Source organism: Ochotona princeps, chromosome 11 (assembly GCF_030435755.1).
Source record: "Ochotona princeps isolate mOchPri1 chromosome 11, mOchPri1.hap1, whole genome shotgun sequence".
NCBI classification, from domain to species: Eukaryota; Metazoa; Chordata; class Mammalia; order Lagomorpha; family Ochotonidae; genus Ochotona; species Ochotona princeps.
In genome coordinates, this window is record NC_080842.1 from 15,827,526 (window position 1) to 15,847,493 (window position 19,968).

Genomic DNA, 19,968 nt, shown 5'->3' on the forward strand with positions numbered 1-19,968 from the left:
TTTTTTCCGTCTCCCTAGAATCCTACATTGTACTGCATGAAAGGTACCTGCACCACATTTCACTGGTAGGGAGATGTTATATCTCTAAAATTAAACTAAAAATTGTATAGGGCCAGGGATCAGGTCAGACTATATATCAAACTTTGCAGAAAAAATTATCTAATTTATTTACTAAAAGTAGCTAGGAAAAACTCTTGGGAGACAACCACAAGATAAAGAGATGACTTACTATAACTTGAGGGCCAGAAAAAACAGGGGTTTTTATCAATAGCCAATGAAGAGTAGATGAGGAAGTGGGAGAGGTTGGGAGAGTGTTTATAGTGGTGGTTTTTACACTTGACCATGGATGAGGGCTGTGTGTAGAGACCTAGCTGAGGTTCTGACTTAGTGGAGCTACAGCAGGGCCAGGGGATTTTTACTTCTAACAAGTTCTTGCGGGACACAGATGCTGTTGGTTAGGACCCTGTCTTAAGAAACTGAACTACAGATTGGAGAAAGATATCCCAGATCAGGTGACTTATGGTTTGTTATAAAATTTATCAAATTAATGATACTACAGAAGCAGTTCTACCATTATTTTTTGCTAATTTGCTAAAAATATTTGAAAATTTAATAAATATACGGCCTCTCTCTCTAATGGAAACTCAATCTTTGTAGCACTTCTTGAGGCTAGGTGATTGGTATTCAGGGCTTTTTAAAAACACAAACAAAAAACTTGATCCAATAATCCACCTCCCAAGAATTTAACGTAAAGACGCATATAATCATTCATTTTAAATGATGGTCATGAAAGTATGATATGTATACACATATGTATTTTAAAAGAGATTAAAACAGCCTATATGCCCAACAACAAAGAAATGGTTAAAACACTGAACTATTGTGCTGTTGCGAAAACCATCTTTCGACAAAAAATGAGCAAAACAAAAGGACAAATAGGAAAAATGCAAAACTGCAGGGCATGTCATCACGATTTTTTAAAATTATATTACATACATTAAGAGTTGAGAAGTAAATCATGTCTAAGAGTTGATAAGTTAAAAAGTTGGACATAGGATACACATTTTAAACCTTATGTGTGTTAGTTATATTTTAAAAAATATGTTTAATATCTTTTTCTTCCATTCACAGTATCTTAAAAAATGAAATACCCTAAATTAAAGCAATGCACCTAACAGTTTATTTGAAAAAAGCATATTTCTAAACTGGACAATTCCTAAGGAATCCTGTTAGAACAGCACTTTTAAGATTCTTCACCTGAAAATACTGAACATATTAGTTGAAAATACAATTAGCAAACTATTTATGAATAAGCTTATGATTTCTGACTCTATGAACATTCTGTGTATGTGCATACACACATCAACCCAGCATATTTGCACTTTGATTCACGACAATACACATATACTATTATGCTTTTCTGTACCAAACTGTTTTCCATAGAGGAAATAGCTGTATATTTTAAATGGTTTTTATTAATTTCTTAATATTTGTAAGATTTTTTTTCCTGTAAAGCGAATGTAGCTCCGCTGCAAGTGCCGGCTGCAGCCTCACCTCCGACATCCCGGCTGACAGGGTGCTGTCCTCCCAGCAGCAGCCAACAGCCCCATCACAGGCTGTCAGTGCTGATCACTGGCTGGAAGGGCTGGGCAGCTGTGCCTTCCTCTCCCAGTCTGCCACTTGGTAGAGTTGCACTGCTCGATGGGAGATAGCTACTAAGTTGTGTGGGAGCTACTAGGACACACTAGCCTACTTAAACTGCAGTTAATTAAAAATTCAAGATGCAGTTTCTCAGTCACACTGACATTTCAAATGCTTAATATCCATGTGCGGCTACTTACTACCGCACTGGGAAGGGATGACAGGGAACAAGCCTATCATACAGCAGGTTGTGCTGGACGGAGTTGTTACAGCTATTAAGAGAACTGGACTAGGCCACAAAGCCAGCCCATTAGTGGGACTGGGAGGCCGGGGAGTAGGGTTCCCTTAATACTATCCTCATTAAAACTGAACCTGTCCCTGACTGAATAACTGATCATATGGCCCTTTATATGAAAAAAAGTTATTATTCTAAACAAAAGAACATTAAAAAAAAAAGCTGAGTGCAAAGTGCTTGTCCTGTAGGACCTTTTTCCCCTACTCCCTCAATCTCACTTTTCTCCAACATTAGAATATGAACAATAAAAAACAGCCTTTTTGGTCACTCAGCACATATAACGTAATTCATTCTGAACATGGTAACTGCTATTTGTATGGCTGAAAAGAAATTAAACAATGTTGTCAAACTCAAGACCAAAGAGTACACATATGTACACAAATGCTTACCTCTTTCAAGCTTTCTTTGCAAAGGGGACAATATGGTGCATGATCTAAACAACGTTCAAGACAATTCTTACAGAATGAATGTCCACAAGGGGTTGTTACTGGCTCAAAAAACAACCTGAAATCAACCAAAACACATGTCAGTTTTCATACTAATCTATCAATTGGAAAAGCCTAAATCAGTGACAGAAATATGAGCACTGGTATCTGTTTCAGGAAGGAAAAGAAAGGCTGGCCAACTACCCTGACTAATGTTGTAGGGCTACAGCATTGTTAATCCATTTTAAGTAGAGTCTATTAATCTAACTACTAATTTTGGCGTCTGTTACAAGTGCTTAGCTTGCTGTACAGAGAACCAAGGTAATGCCATGACAGGCTTGAGACCAGCGTAGGCCTGAGTTTCAGTTTCCTAGAATTGACACACCCACTTCCCCCGAAGTGGGTTGCTACCCATTCCAGGTACAGCCAGCCAATCAGAAGGGACCTGGAAAGTCCCTGGTCACAGGTGGTCGCAGGCGATAGGGGCCACCAATTACAAACCCATACACTTTTCCTGGAATTTGCTAACCGCTGTACTTATGTAACCAAACCCTATATAAACTGTTTAAGATGTGTAGGCAGGGTCCTTCTCAAGACTCCACTGCATTGGATGGGACTCAGACCCCAGCTCAAGCTAGCAATAAAGTTTCTTTGCTTTTGCATAGTTGCGTGTGGAACTTGCTTGTCCTTGTCCACGACCAGGGACTAATCTGGACATAATAATGTCACAATCCCTAAACATATGTGGCAGATCTCAAAAGAGTGTAAGTTATATCATTAATAAGTAATTAATTTGTACAACCTTTACATTTTCACTTTATCAACAACTTAATATGACTATAATAAGTCTGTGAAAGCTTCACTACATAAAATTCATAAATAAAAATAATGTACTAAATGCTACAATTGAGTTGTAAACTTAGGCTAACTATATAATTATTTCCTAAATACTAACTTCTGAATTTCCTAGTATTTTTGCTGCTATCGATGCTTAAAAGCTGTCTGGACAGGCCCAGCATGGTAACCTAATGGCTGAAGCCCTTGCCTTGCATGTACAGCATATGGGTGCTGGTTCTAATCCCAGCAGCCCCGTTTCCTGTTTGTGGCCTGGAAAAGCAGTTGAGGACAGCTCAAAGCCTTGGGACCCTGCACCCGCATGGGAGATCTGGAACAAACTCCTGTTTTCTGGATTCAGATCAGCTTAGCTTTGGCTGTTGCGGTCACTTGGGAAGTGAACCAGTGAACACAAGATCTTCTTCTGTCTCTCCTCCTCTCTGTATATCTGACTTTCCAATAAATATAAGTCTTTAAAAAAAAAAAAAGAGCTATCTGGTCTAATCCCTTGGCTTCACAAACATGAACAAACCAAGGTGCAAAGTTAAGAGACTGACATGGGAATACAATTGATTCCTGTCAGTATTGGGTGAATAGTCCCAGGTTCCCACCTTCATCAATCCTTAGATTCAATCATAATGTAAGTAACCTAGAAATGTTCTCTTAAAACATTTAGGGTTTTAGAATTCTAAGCAAGTTGTGTCATAGAAATTTATCCAATGTTACTGAAAATGGATTCTATGGTTGTATCCACAAACAAAATAGGATAATACATATAACATATTTAGTTACGATTCTTAGTCAAATCGAAAACCATATGTATAGCTAAGTGTCAATAATACTGTAACTTTGCTAGTAATTTTCAAATTCCCAGATTCTTTTGTTACGTATTTGACTCCCCCAATTCTGTGACTGAGACTTAAGCACTGACTCCACTTTTTAAACAAGGCAAGTTGAGGGACGGTGATTCAGCCATTTACCCAAGGTGTGAAAGGCAACCCTTGGACTAAAATTCACATTTTTGTTCTTATTCCAGCATTCTGTTATCTTAGGCTGCCGATTACTACCTTTTTTCTGCACTCCATTTTATGTAGATTTAGAGAACAGTCATTCTCTGTAAAATTTTAAATGCTTACCTCATGCAGAGAGAACATTCAAAATCCGAGACATCTATTAATTCTTCCGGGATGTCACCATCAGCTAATGAAAACATACAGACTCCACTGGGATTTTCTATTAAAAAAAACAAATTGGGTTGTTTCTTGAGGAAAACAGCTTCAGGCCCCTCTGAACCACTGTATCTGAGGTAGGAGTTTAAGGAACGTGTACCTCCTTGCTTCTTCAGCTTGCTTCTTCCATCTTCGTTGACAACCACATCCTGGTCTAAGAGAGACAACTTCCTTTTCAGTAGAACACCCTTCTCTTGAACAGACAGTAAAGGTTCTGAGGATACTCGTTTTAAACAATCCCCTCTGGCAGGCGTTTCTGCTGAATTTATAGCCTGTACGGACTGAGTACGGCTTAAGCTGCCTTTGACAGGCTCTGAAGTGACCGCTGGTATTTCTTCATTCTACAAAGACACAATAAACAAAGCTACCACTGTTTCTGTGCTATTCTTTATTCCTCTTGCCAAAAATCTAACTGAAATAAACTTCCAAATCTGCATAGTGCTTATTTTAACAGCACTAACTTTTAATTCTAAAATCTTGGCTAGTAAATGATTTTTGCCAATACTTAGACCTAGACATCAAATTGTGTTATAACGAAGTTTAAAAGCTGTTATGTAAACCTAGCTATTTCTACCCTGAAGAAACTAAAATAAACATGAGGACTTTTTTACAGTTCACAGAAGATGCTTGTTTTTGCACCAAAATAAACGTTTTTAAATTTCATTTCCTACAAACTTCTTGGACTCTCCTCATAGAGTACTTTACATAATCTAAGAGACCAAAAATTCGAACATATAGGTGGCCTAAACATATAACTGAGCAACTATTTTACAAATGAGGTTTAAGACAAGTAACAGCTTCAAAAAGTGTAAGGAGGTACTAGTCCCTGAATTCTTACAGAAAGCATTTACTTGGGAAGGCTTATGTGCTAAAATCATGACAATGCTCTCTCAGTCCTTACCTGCTTTGGGCTAAGCTCACTGGAAGAGTGAGATTCCTCCATTACTGCAGGAAAACCAAAGGGTTTGCTTTTAATACACGGTAATGAACTCCAGCAAGACTCCTTTAGGTCTTCTTTTAAGTTTTCAGGTGATAATAAATCACATAAAATCTGTAAGAGAAATAGTAAAAAGGTAACAAGATAGTAAACACTGGGATAGGGATAATTCAATATAAACATACCTAATACAGTATTTAAGATTTTACGGAATGCTTGCTCTAGATATTACTTTTAATAAGCAGAGGAAAAGAACCAGTTAGGTAACAAAACAAACAGTGAAACACCAATAGCTGTCATACAACCTCAAAGAAATCATTCAAAATGCGGAAAGGAAGGTCAGGGATTGGTTAGATTGGTGACTGAGAAAGTGCCAAGGAAAAGGTAGACCTTTAATACAAGAGTATAAAAAGCAAAGATCTTTCGTGAAGTAGAAAAGATGCCTCTCTGAATATTTGTGTAACTACCCCTCCCAAACTATTCATGGCTCACATCAATGCAGATTTAAAAGTTGGAATTAGAATGCTCATATGAAACCAAGCAATCTGGGCCTTTAACCATGAAATTCCAAAATTCCCTATATTTAAAATGGATTAACTTCTCACTGAACAATGAATCTGTGTGGCGGTCACCACCACCCAGCAACTGCTCAGGGCACCACACAGCAGCTGCCCTAACAGCCGGAGTTAAACTAGGCCATAGCTAGAGAATCACAAGTTGTGGGTGTCTATATCTGGAATAAATCTGAACTCTCAAAGAAACAGGGCAGATTAATATGGGGGAAAAACGTGGCTGGCAGACAATGAGACAGGCTCTGATCTTCTGGGTGTCAAACAAACTACATTTTTACCAGCAACACAGCATTTCTTCATGTCTAAATTTAGAGTTTCTGTTTTTCAGCTCTCCACTCTCTCTACACAAAAGTCAGAGTAATTCAGAAACCATTATAAAAAGAAATATATGGAGGTACTCAAGCAGCATCCCACTTAATTGGCATTTAATATTTATTTTACATTTCCTGATATTAAACAAACATATCAAACACACACCTAACTCTGGAATTCTGCAACTCCATTCCTCAATATTTGCCAAAAAGATGTAAAAGCATATGTCCATAAAATGACTTGCAAAGGAATTTTCATAGCAGCTTTATTCAAAATTATCGAAACTAAACTAGACAAGAAAGCAAACTGGAAACAATCCCAATACAAATCATTATTAACTGCATATCACAATGCCACATTGTGGTCTGTTCATCAAATGAAATAGTCAATAACAAAAAAAACCAATCAGAAGGTGCATTTTTAAAATATTTAAGCCATAAAACAGCCACACCCAGAAAGAATACACAGTAGATGATTCCATTCATAGGAGGTTCTAGAACAGGAAACCTGCTATGTGGTGTTAGAAATGCAACAGTAGCTGCCTTTGGGAGCAAGAGGATGGAAGATGTACTGGAAAGAAGTTGAAGGCATGTTTTAGAGTGACAGGAATATACTTTATTTTTTACTGCAATTCAATTCACACAAGTATATGCGTTTTCTCAAAACCTACCCAATGACCGAATCCGTGTTTCATTATATGTAAACTGTACCACAATTCACAAAAAGCATATTGGGAAAAACCCAGTATCTTAAAGCATCATTTGTTTTGCATTCATCCGACCTTATTAAGCAACACACAGTTACAGAAATATAAAGATGTCTAGTAGCATAAAAAGGCAAACTTGTAAGCTTGTAAAAAGTTTGCCATCTCACCAGAAAAGTAACAAGGACTAGCCAGAAAACACACAACAGGAAACAAGAATTTGTCAAGTGAGTGGCTACAATGTACATACAAACAAACCTTACAGAAGACGTACCATGTGAGCCTGGTCCTTAAGGGAGCTGATATCTGAGGAAAACATTCCCCCATTTCAGGGAACAAAGGAATCTGGGATGCTTATTCCGACCACTGCCTCCACGCCACAGGTGGAGTCCGAAGGCCTGTGGCTGCGGGGGTGGGGGGAGGAATGCTTCCCAGGCACTCCAGCGAGTCTGACAGAGTCACACTTACAAAACCATGACAAAGACAAAGGTAACAAATGATATGGCAGGTTTTGAAATGAGGAGAGTTGGAATTTGCATTAGAAATTTTTTAAAGGTGACTCCTGCTAGATACCTATGAGCATGTTCAGCAAAGACTATCTTATCAGAGAACTGCTCTTCTCTGTTTTGCTTCATTAACAACTACTAACACACCAGGCAGCACACTTGCTGGAAAATGATACATGACGCTTGGGGAAAAATAAGCCAAAATAAATTGGGGACAATACTACTGTCAACCACAGAAAGCAAGCCAAACTTAGGCCCGAAGTGGAGGACCAAGGGCAGGCATATAAAGATTCCTGTGCAGAACACCAGTGTTTAATTAAGCACCGTCAGTCTAGTTTGGATTGGATAAGCTATTAGGAAAAGTCTAAATTAATAAAAATACTGCCCCGAAATATCTGTGAATGAAATGTTTTGATTTCACTTGAGAACTCAATACACTAATCATCCTCTTAAATGGCTCTGGAGTTAGTTTTATTTATAAATACTAACTTTCCAATAAGCATTAAAAACACAGTGTGTGTTTCAGCGCTGCCTGGAAGCATTATTGTTGGTAAACCAATTACCTTTTCTACTTGCAGCTTTGCAGGTGCAAAATCTTCATCAAGGGCTAAGCACTGAAGAAACAGCTGTAAGGCATCACCTAAAAAGCCCACGTCATGGAGTACTTTTCCTTTCCTGAAGTAGACCTTCAGTAAAAGCACACACACATAAAACCTTCAGGAAAATCATTATCAAGTAAAGAAAATCAAACAGCATGCTCTGACTGCTTTTGAAGTTAATGACTCCAAGGAGGTCAAAGCCTTCTAGTCCCGCATCTTCCCACCACCCTGCGGAAACAGCAGAGAGGGAAACTGGGGCCTGGCACTGGCTTGACCAAACTTCCAGGGTTTAGCGAGATCAGAAACACTATGTTCCCTCATGTTAAAAAAATTATTTAAAGCTTACTGATTTACTCATAAGTGTACGAGGAGGAAAAAAGAAAATATACAATCATACTGGTTTTAAGATGTATAAAGATTTTGCCTTTTTCTTTCATTGTAGGAATTCAACAAGATCCAATGACCTAAACACTGCAGCCTGCTGATCAACAACAAACCAAAATTTCAGTTATGGGTCAGTCCACTGTAAAGTGTCAACTGGCAAGTTCCAAATGTGGCTTGCCTAGAGAATTAAAATAAAAGGGGTTTAGAAGCCACAGAACTGTGTTATTTAAATAACATCAGAGAGGCCTAAAATATATTCTTGTCAAATAGCCATTTTGTTACCATTTAAATTACTGAAGAAAACCACGTCTCTGGTCTAAAGAGATCTCTTTTTAAATGGTTTAACACTATTCTCATAGACCACTACACTCTTGTTCTTGATTTATATTTGACTATGTTAACCATTCATGTCATCATGGAATTTCAATACCAGTTTTCTTTTAACATAAAATTTTTAAGACATTCTTGTTACACTGTCATTAATGGCACAGTTCTGAGTGGAGGGAAAACAGACATATAAGATGTATTTATTTTTTTCAGGGGAAAGCGCAAACGCAGTCTCCAACTGTCACACATTATGCAGTCGAGTTTCCCACATTTGGGGAAATCGCAGGGGTCAGCACACCCCAAGTGCAATGGATGAGCCTCGCCCTGGGAAAACCACCTGCATGATCATGGCATCTCCCTGCCAGGCAAGTATTTAAATAACTTCCAGTTTAAAGAACATGAATGACAGACAGATCGCCTTTGTAGTTAAATAAAAAAGATAACTGGTAAACAGATCATGTCATACACATTCCTTGAGTTATTTATAATTGCATAGGGAAGGAAACCTTCTCCGCCCTTATCTACTGTACAAAATCATTGCCTAATCACCCCTTTGCTAATATGATGACAAATCTTCATCCCTTAAAGATCTTCTTCCATTAACTAGCTTCCTTCAATAAAGTCCATTCTGGGTCTACATAATGCAGCAAGCTGTATTTCTTTGCTGAAAAATTTTAATGCTTCTCTATTTTTTCCTGTGCCACATGATTCAATTGCGTTTTTCAGTTCAAAGCAAATATTTCACATAATTTAAAAAAACTGTCAGGTGATCTGAAACCATTTAAAAACAGACTCCAGATTTCTAGAATGTTAGGATTTTTGCTTAGAGTCCACTATCCACTTCACTAAAATGTGTTAAAAATCACTGCTTATACTAAGACTATAATTGAATGTCTGTTCCTATAGTTAACATTTTTAATTTTATGCAAAAAAGACAATAATTTTACCTCAGGCCAATTTGGAAGTTGAAAAAGAACTGCATTTAAATCTTCTATGGCTGCTTTAAACTCTCGAAGACCAGCATAAGATTCCGCTCTATAAATTTTTAGAGTCAAGTCACTGGGCTCTGAAATAAATTCAAGAATATGATTATATTTTTAAAACATTACTATATTATATAGAAAATATTATCATACTCCAGTAAGAAATGATTTGGTGAGTCCAAAGTAAATATCTACCAAACCAAAGTTTCTGGGTACAACCCCATTTACATGTTGAGTCTTACCTAGATGTTATCATTGAATTATAATAAGTGAGTTATTTTGGTGGAGGAAATAGTAAAAATGCTTATGATATGAATAATCATCCCTAAGTAAAATAATTCTTAATAGACAAATCTTCTTTATTACAATATGTATTTTATGGGAAAGACAGATTTACAGAGAGAACGAGATAAAAAAGATCTTCCATTCATTGGTTTACTTCCCAAGTGACTGCAACAGTTGGTGTTAAACTGATCCGAAGCCAGGAGCCAGAAGCTTCTTCCAGGACTCCCACATGGGTGCAGGGTCCCAAGGCTTTGGGCTGTCCCGTGTTGCTTCTCGGGCCACAAGCAGGGAGCTGGAAGGGATGTGCATCAGCTGGGACACAAACTGGCACCTGTATAGGATGCTGTTGTGTGCAAGGCAAGGATTCAGCCAGTGAGCCATTGCACCAGGCCCAGCCAAATATTTTTGAAAACCTGTCTCAGACACTTAAAAGACTTGTCTTTTTATAGTAACTGTCAATTTTGAAACCTTTATTTAAACATCATAATGATTTTACAAAAAGTGAATGTAAATGTAACTTTTGAACACAGAAGTCCTAGAGTGACAAGGACATAATCTATCAAATGAATCAATGGTCCTGACTCTAAAGGATATGGGTTAAGAGTCAGCTTGAGGGGCCCGGCGGCATGGCCTAGCGGCTAAGTCCTCACCTTGAAAGCCCCGGGATCCCATATGGGCGCCGGTTCTAATCCCGGCAGCTCCACTTCCCATCCAGCTCCCTGCTTGTGGCCTGGGAAAGCAGTCGAGGACGGCCCAATGCATTGGGACACTGCACCCGCGTGGGAGACCTGGAGGAGGAACCTGGTTCCCGGCTTCGGATTGGCGCGCACCGGCCCGTTGCGGCTCACTTGGGGAGTGAATCATCGGACGGAAGATCTTCCTCTCTGTCTCTCCTCCTCTCTGTATATCTCACTTTGTAATGAAATAAATAAAATCTTTAAAAAAAAAAAAAAAAAAAAAAAGAGTCAGCTTGAAGAAGCTCAAAATTTTAATTCCTGCCAGCAGCAAAACTGATATAAACATCAAGATATACTCAAGGGGTAGGCATTTGGCCCAGCATTTGAGCTGGCGGTTGAATGCACATCTCCTCTACTGGAATGACTGCACGTCAGTTCTAGCTGCCTGCTAAACTGCAGACTCTTCAGGTGATGGCTCCAGGAGCTGGTACCTGTCACTCAGGGGGAGGTCTGACCTGTGTTCTTAGCTCCGACTTTGGCCTGATCCTGACCTGGACATTTTGGCTGAAGGCAGAGAAAATTAGTGGATAGAAGCTGTCTCTTCTCTTCTCAGAATATATTTCTTCTCTCTCCTCTCAGAATATATTTAATTTACATGCATATACCTATATGTAATATGTAAAAGTTGTATGTATAGATATTTAATCTCAAATATCCCTTAAGATATATGCTTTGTTGCTAACTTCACTATCCTCTCTATCTGCACCTGCCAAGACAAATTCGTCGGTGGTTTTCAGCATTTCACTTAGCTGCTGCACATAGAGCTGGGATCAGCTACTGAAGTCTAAACAAGAAATGAACTTCCAATAAATATGCAGATAATGCTACCTGGACTCTTCTCTCAAAGTTTCTCAGCCTTCAAAATTATGCTTATAAATTTAACCTTTTATTTAACCTTGTCAAATTTTTTGCATTTTCTTCCTTGTTAGAAACATAGAACGAGGGGTAGGGGAGGGTAGCACTGCCAGGAAGGGGTGGGAGGGGGTGGAGCAGGGCAGGGAACACTCTCACCTGTTGGTTCCCTGCCCAAATCCCTGCAACAGTCAGGCCTGGAGCCAAACCCAGGATCACAGACCTTGAGCCATCACTGCCCGCTGCCTCCCAGCATGCATACTAGCAAGAAGCCAAGATTAAGAACAGAGCTGGAACCCAGACCCAGGCACTAGAATATGGCATTCAGATATCCCAAGCAGAATCCTAACCCTGCACCAAATGCTCCCCTGGACTCTAGCTAGTCCTTAAATGACTGATTTCCTACAGATAATTCTCCTTTTAACAACACAATCGGACCTTTTCAGTTGCTGGTGCTGAGAATTGCAATTATAACATTCTCTCAATTTTACATCAAGGAAAATATTGAGAACAAAATTCATAATCTATTAAAATACTTTTAGAGCCTAAAGATATACCTAGAACATTTTATGTTTCTTTAATGTAAATAAAAATCATTATCTTTGTATCAAGGCACACAGAATTAAAAGTCAAAGATGATTAATCCATCAGTAATTCAGAATTTCTACCACATCAGTTGTCTAAAAGTATTTTACATTATTTCTTTTTTTGAGAAATTTACGATCCAGCTAGAAATTACTTAATTGTGAAACAGCATTGTGTAATACTGACTTGAGAAATACAAGTAGAGCTCAGAAAGCACAGCCTAGGTGGCAGCAGCATATGCAAATGTACAGGCCTTGGCATTCAACATGGAGGCTGGGAAAGGATGGGGCCTGGGAAGCACAGCTTTCTACCCATGCCTAGGTCTTTGCTAGTGTCCTGCAGACAGACACCCAGCACCAGTGCCTCCCATGAGAAGGAATTCACTGTTGTGGCAAGGGGCCATTCCATTTCTGAATCCCTAACTGCGCATTTGTTCTTATTTCAACTTGTTTTCTTGTACAAGTCCTTACTGCTGTATACATCTAATGCATCCCTGCCTTCACTATGCAGTTTTCACAGCTTCTTTGGGGAGCAGTGAAAGAAGGGCTTCAGAAGACCTGTCTGAAAAAAACCTCGACAAAAATGATCGAGATGCTAATTACCTTAGCTGGTCCCATGCATCACACACACACACACACACACACACACACGCACACACACACACACACGCACACACACAATGAAACATCACATTGCACTCCATAAATACACACCGTAAGTATGAACCAATCCAGAAGAAAAAAGAATATACAGCCAAAAAAAAAAGAAAAGAAGTTTTTTCCATTCTGATCAAGTAAAAAAAGACTGTCCTCTCCTCAGTTCACAGAAGCTCTCAAGCTGCTAAGATTGCCAGGGCAGCCCTAAATTATTAGTGCATGTCAATGTAAGAGACACAGGTTACCCTCTAAGTTGGAAAGAGTCATACTAAAAACTTTTACTCTCAAATTTCGTGCTGGTCATATTTTTCTTAAGAATTTCAAATGTCAGGGCCCAGCGGCGTAGCCTAGCGGCTAAAGTGCTCGCCTTGAACGCACCGGGATCCCATATGGGCACCGGTTCTAATCCCAGCAGCTCCACTTCCCATCCAGCTTCCTGCTTGTGGCCTGGGAAAGAGTCAAGAACGGCCCAGAGCTTTGGGACCCTGCACCCACGTGGGAGACCCGGAAGAGGTTCCAGGTTCCCGGCTTTGGATCAGCGCAGCACTGGCCATTGTGGCTCACTTGGGGAGTGAATCATCGGACAGAAGATCTTCCTCTCTGTCTCTCCTCCTCTCTGTATATCTGACTTTGTGATAAAAATCAATAAATCTTTAAAAAAAAATTTCAAATGTCATAAAATAGTTAATTTGAATAACTGTCAGGGAAAAAAACTCTTCTGGTGAGTTCAACCTTCCAACACTTTAAAAAATTTACATACAACTCCTCATACTTTTTTAAAAATTTGAAAAGCAGAGACACACAGACGTATCTTCCATTTGCTGGTCCACTTCCCAAATGCCTGCAACAGCTGGGTCAGCCAAGCACAACCAGGGATGGGAATCTTCTCGGGGTTTCCTACAATGAGGCAGGGACTGAGCTCTGTGAACCATGCCCAGTGCTTCCAGGGTGTGCATTAGTATGGAACTGGGTTGGAAGTAGAGCTGGAATGTGATCCCAGGGGCTCTACCACAGGACTTGAGTGTTTCAAGCTATGTCCTAACAATCAGCACCAAATGTAACGCCTGATTTTGTTTCAAAGTAGGTGTTTGGGTAGTGAACAACTAGATAAGAGATCTCTCTTCAAAATACATTTTTTTTTCCCCCACAAATAAAAACAATTAAGGCTACCCAACTTACTTACTCTAAATTCTTCTTAATTCTACAGAAAGATCTTCTTGAATAATTGAAACTTACAGAATGTCTGCCCTACACATAAACTTTCAAGAAAAGCAACTGGTGGACCCGATGCAGTGACCTAGTGGCTGAAGTCCTCGCCTTGAACACGCCAGGATCCAATATGGGCACCAGTTCTAATCCCAGCAGCCCCGCTTCCCTTCCAGCTCCCTGCTTGTGGCCTGGGAAAGCAGTTGAGGACAGCCTAAAGCCTTGGGTTCCTGCACCCACGTGGGAGACCTGGAAGAAGCTCCAGGCTCCTGGCTTTGGATCAGCGCAGCACTGGTCATTGTGACCACTTGGGAAGTGAATCATCAGATGGAAGATCTTCTTCTTATCTCTCCTCCTCTCTGCATACTTGACTTTGCAATGGAAATGAATAAATCTTAAAGGAAAAAAGCAACTGGCAAACAGGCATCAGCTCCTACTGTATCATTAACTCAAGCTTTAAAGTCCACACACACTGCCTGCCTGCTCTCCAAATGACCCTGATAACACTGGAATGAGCAGACCCCTCCACCTTGCACTTGCCCATTGGGGAGGATTCTCTAGGCCAACCACTGCAAGTGTCCAGCATTTCATACAAAGACAATGTGGTGCTAAGTACAGTGACAATGGACTTGGCTGCAAGTATTACACACATACTGGCTCACTCCCCAAATGGTTGCAAGGATCAGAGCTAGGCCAATGCAAAGCCAGGATACTGGAGCTTCTTCTGGGTCTCCAACATGGGTGCAGAGGTCCAAGAACCTGGGTCATCCTCTGCTGCTTTCCCAGGACATTAGCAGGGAGGTGGATTGGAAGTTGAACAGTTGGGACTTGAGTTACATAAGTCAGGACTTGCGGAACCATAGGCAGAGGCTTAATCTGATAAATGGTGGCACTGGTCCCTGAAAAATTTATCCTTAAGAATCATCATTACGTATTGTTGCAAAAAATTTGTAATCCTCAGAACAATCTCACATGGATCTAGTATCATTCTTTTTCTTTTGACCATCAGAGATAGAGGGAAAGTAAGAAAGAGAGATCTCCCATGTGCTGGTTTACTTCTCAATTGTCTGAAACAGCTGGGGTAGGGGCAGGCCAAAGCTTGGAGCTGTGAACGCAATCCGTCTCCCAAGACTGGAAGGGATCCACTGACTTGAGCCATTACCTGTTGCCTCTCCCAGTCTACTTTAGCAGAAAGCTCAAGGCAGAAGCCAGAACGTAACTTCGTTATGCTACGTGTAACCACTGGGCTATGTGCGCGCCCTTATGTGGGTTTCCAAAGCTAAGGATGTTGAGCACAGTGGGTGTGTGACCCACAGTGCTTGTGCTTACACCTATGCTTTGTCAATGTATCTACACTTCACAGGATTATTCAAAATTGTTAATGTATGCAAAGTAGTTAGAACAGGAATCAGTAGACTGAAAGCATTATTTAAAAACTGAAAGCACTATTTAGTTTGTTATTATAATTATGTTCCTGTACTGAATATGCACAGCATTTATTAGAGTAATTGTAAAGTCTATTTTTGAGCTGTCTCTTGTGTCCTGTCTTTGTAGCCTCAAATCCTGGCTATGATGAATGTTGCCTAAACTAGAGGAGATTCATTAAAATCTGATTCCTTATGCTCATTTTCCCTTTTCTTAGAGCCATTACCACTACAGGCTGTGCACTCCTTCAGGGGAGCAGAGCAGTGGGGTGGCCGAGCTGTGTTTTCGTTATCTGAAATGCCTGTGTCCCAAATTCAGAGTTTTTCAGATTCGGGAATATTTGCACAGACCTTACTGCTTGAGCATTCCTAATTTAAAACTCTGAAATCACAAATGCCCCACAACCCTCAAATTTTTGAATGCTGGCCAAGAGGACGATCACAAATTCTTAAGATTTTGGAACATCCTGGATTTCAAATACTGAAATACAGACACTATCAAAGGACAGAGTTATTGCAAACTTCAACATCAAATTGGCTTTTGTGATTCCAGAAGTAGGCAACAATTCCACAAACCAGAAATGATATTCAGATGAGTTCAGCAGAGGAAGTTGACTTTACAGGAGGAAACAGGGCTGAGAAAGCAGAAGAGGGATGTAGGTTGGTCCTTACCTCCTTAGGGAGTTAAAATACAGGGGACGACTTCCTTATTGTGCTGACGCAGGGTGACTGGAACTGCCTGCATTTGTTTTTAAACTGGCCTGTTTCAAAGTTCAGTTTGATTACCTAGCACTTAGCACAAGTGACTCCATTCTGGGGCCAGTGTAGCAGGCTAGTCCAAAATAATAGCCTATTCCAAAACAATGGCAGTATATATTCTGTATTTTTCTTCCATCTGTGGAGATTATGTTTAGTTTTATAAGATATACCACATGTACTATTTATAGCCTTTGGCTCCATATAATTAAATACTAGTCCATGAGATTTTTGACAGCCAAAGTATTTTATTACATCCACAGTTTATTTTAAAATCCCCTACTTGGGGCCGGTGCTGTGGCATAACACGTTAAGCAGTTGCCTGCAGAATCTGCATCACATCTGGGCTCTGGCTCATGGTTCAAGTCCTTCCTGCTCTACTTCTGATCCAGCTCACTGCTAATGCACCTGGGAAACAGCAATAACAGCCAAGTGCCTGGGCCCCTGAACACACCTGGGAGACCAGGAAGAAGCTCCTGGCTCCTGGCGTCAGCCTGTTCCATTCCTTGCCGTTTGGGAAGTAAACCCCTGTATGAAAGATGTTCCCCTTCCTCTCTAACCCTAATTCACTTTTCAAACAAAAATATATGTTAAGAAAAAAATTATTTAAAACCCTTTAGGTTTGCAACAATGTTACTTTCACTTTTCAGTACAGAAAATGCTGGCACAATGGCACAGCAAGCTACTCCATGGCCCTGTGGCACTGCCATCCCGTATGAGCTCTGCTCTGTGTTCCGGACGCTCCACTTGCTATCCAGCTCTCTGCAGAGGATGGGCCATGTGCTTCCCAGCCAAGTGCATTCTCGGCTCCTAGCTTTCATCAGCCTGACTCTGGCCACTGTGCCCATTTGGGGAGTGAACCAGTGGATGAAGCTCTCTTGCTCTCCAGCTCTCCCTCTCTCTCTGTAAAAATCTGCCTCTCAGATATAAATAAATAAATAAATAAATCTTTTTTTAAAAAGTATACCTACCAATATATTTCTAGTATCTCTTCATTTTCTTATTATTTTCAATGGCTGAATGACTATGGAGCAATTTAAATACGCACAAAGCTTTTACCACATTCTACCTTCCTTGTAATAAAAATTCTATTTTATACTCCCACTAAAACAATAGAAAATCTCAATTTCAATTTGCATTTCCTCAGTGAGTTTGATATTTAAAATTAGGTAATTGTGGGTTATTTGGATTGTGTATTTGCATAAAATTCCAAGATCACATCCTTTTTCTCATTCTTCCAAGTGTCTTTTTCTTAGATTTACATATCCAGCTATCAAACTTTCTAATGACTAAACAAAACCTAATATATTTTTGGTTCCACTGCTTTAAATTCAGCCCAGTAGGATTGGGTTATCACAGTTAAACTGAAGCCTACCCAAGTAATAGCATCAAGGAACAACTGAGGAGAATCAGAGATCATAACGCATTCAGATGACTGGGTTCAGCTTTACTTCATTTATCTACTTGTGCACCTTAGCCTCCCATCAGCAGAATGCTCACCCTCACAACGTCCATATCTCCAAACTGCCCTGAGGACTGAGGAAGAAAACCCAGTAGACTGCCTGGCACACGAGCGACTCAGCCACAACACAGAATGCTGCCCACAGGCCGAGCAGGGAATCGGGGTAGCTGCAGACAACCTGCGGGAGAGTATCCTCTACAGTGTCTTTTACCCATTTAACCTTTAACAGGGATGGACCCATCTGTAGGGCCCAGCAGCATAAACTGGACAGTAAGACCGAACAACAGAGGGTCAAGAAAGACGCTGCTCACCAGTACATTCTAGCATGTCAGTATTCTCTGGTCATTCATCTAAAATAGATACCTGTACAATGAGCAAAGCAGATTTCTACACAACCACATCCAGAAATTTTATTTGACTATCTTCAAGCTTCTTAGAAATGGTCAACTAAATAAAAACAAATTTGAGTAAACAAAAAGTTCAGGTATAAATTAAAAATCTAAGACAACTGCATTGTGGTAAATTTCATATCATTTGATGAACAAAAACAGGTTAAAAATGAAAGTGACTTATTTATAAAAGGCACTTTATAGTCATTTATAGATCAGGTGTTTCCATCTATATCAATAAGAATGAATGTGCCTTTAGAGCTGATCTTTGTAGTAGTTCTGAAGCATTGCAAAAATCCTTAAAGGATCTTACAAGAATCTGAGATAGTCTGCGTATACTTTCAGTTAATTAGAAGTCAATTAAGCAGTAAGCCCTATCTGTTAGAGTCTCATCTAAATTGTTGTATTTCTAAAAGAAATTAAAACTGCAAAGCACTAAGGACAGGACTTTATTTTGCACTCAGGACCGCTTTGTATATGATAAGCACTGATTAAACGTTTGCTGAGCGACAGAATATTCAAGTTTCCTATGCTAATCCTTACACCAACTTTATGCTTTCTTTCAGTTCCTACTGGATGGCTTAGTTGCCTTAAGAAACATCTAAAATCCTTGAGCTTTTTTCTTCTACTTGCTAATTATGGATCCTAAGCTTTGCCTTCCTATCTCAAATCCTCTTGTAAGTATTAAGAAAATGGAAGTGAAAATACTTTGTGACCTATAAAGCACTATACTTTTTACTGCTGCAAATTCTTTGCACAATAAGACACAAATGTTATGAAACTCAAGTATGTTGGTCAAGTTGCTATTCCTTAATGGTATACACTATTTAGTATAATTTGGCTAATCTAATAGCCTGAGCGTTGCAGCATATGTATTTTAATGATATGAGCTAAAAGTATTTAATATGTGCAAACTAAAGTTATGATTTCACCTATACTCTGGTTAGACTAGTAATGTGATAGAAACCTTGTAATCACAGTCTTGGATTTAAATTTCCACTAAACTATCTTTCTCTGTACTACAAGTTTTATACTCAAGAAGTACATGATTTGATATTTGCTGGGTACTGATTGTATCATGCTCCAAGTAAAGATTCTCACAGCAACCCCAAGAGCAGGCACAATCCTCCTTTTCAGCTAAAGGAAACAGAGGGTAAGGCCACATGCCTGGGGTCAGGGAGTAAGTGGAGCTTGCAGCCTGCCCAGCTCTCATCACTGTACCACACTCCCTTCTCCGCTGAGGTGCCTCCATTTCCCTCTGAGGGTAAGGTTATTCTCCGGGATTCTCTGTCACGATCAAGTACTATAAAGACTGTAATACAAAGAGTGTAAAAACACTGGCTAACAGTCAAGTCTTATATAATATCAAAGGTGACATTTTTTTTCTTCCCCAAATATTTTAGATAAAATGTCTTGCCCTTTACAACCCTTACTGAAGCTAAGCCATACAGAAAACTCTACTTTCTTTTTCTGGGGGACTGGGGCAAGCATTGGAAGGAGACAAGGCAGAATAAAAACAAATGAAAAAGAAATGTAAGACAGCTCACATGGTGGGATCATTTGCCAGAGCCAAGGGTAAAGCTTGGGTGCAGACAAGACTTTTACATAATATCCTTGACTACTGAAAAGAAAGTTATGAAACATCTGAGAGTTAATACCAAAAGATCAATGGATTAAATGTTATCTAAATATAATTCAGTTCAACAGGAACTTATGTAATCCCAATGGGAAGCTTGTGATTTTGGCAAAGGTTTTCAAGCTTTCCGTTTCTGTTGACAGGGATACGTTTGAATGTGTGTGGGCTAAGTGTAGACTATTTTTTTCTAGTTCACAGCATTTACTTGACTCATTGTAAGAATTATATTATGA

At 39.6% G+C, this 19,968-nt stretch overlaps 1 protein-coding gene and 1 non-coding gene across 2 annotated transcripts in view; both read right to left on the minus strand.

Moving 5' to 3' along the window:
• Positions 1-19,968, minus strand: part of LONRF1 (LON peptidase N-terminal domain and ring finger 1) — a 36,767-nt gene that overhangs the window by 12,690 nt on the left and 4,109 nt on the right. Inside the window, exons 2-7 of the mRNA XM_004592683.3 lie at positions 9,712-9,830; positions 8,018-8,140; positions 5,326-5,475; positions 4,525-4,765; positions 4,332-4,428; positions 2,326-2,440 (exon numbers count right to left, since the gene is read on the minus strand). Of these exons, the coding sequence (XP_004592740.2) occupies positions 2,326-2,440; positions 4,332-4,428; positions 4,525-4,765; positions 5,326-5,475; positions 8,018-8,140; positions 9,712-9,830 (845 nt within the window). The remainder of the gene's footprint in view (positions 1-2,325; positions 2,441-4,331; positions 4,429-4,524; positions 4,766-5,325; positions 5,476-8,017; positions 8,141-9,711; positions 9,831-19,968) is intronic.
• Positions 8,975-9,137, minus strand: LOC118760076 (U1 spliceosomal RNA). The gene has a single exon (XR_004996566.2). It is a non-coding gene; the product is annotated as a U1 spliceosomal RNA (small nuclear RNA).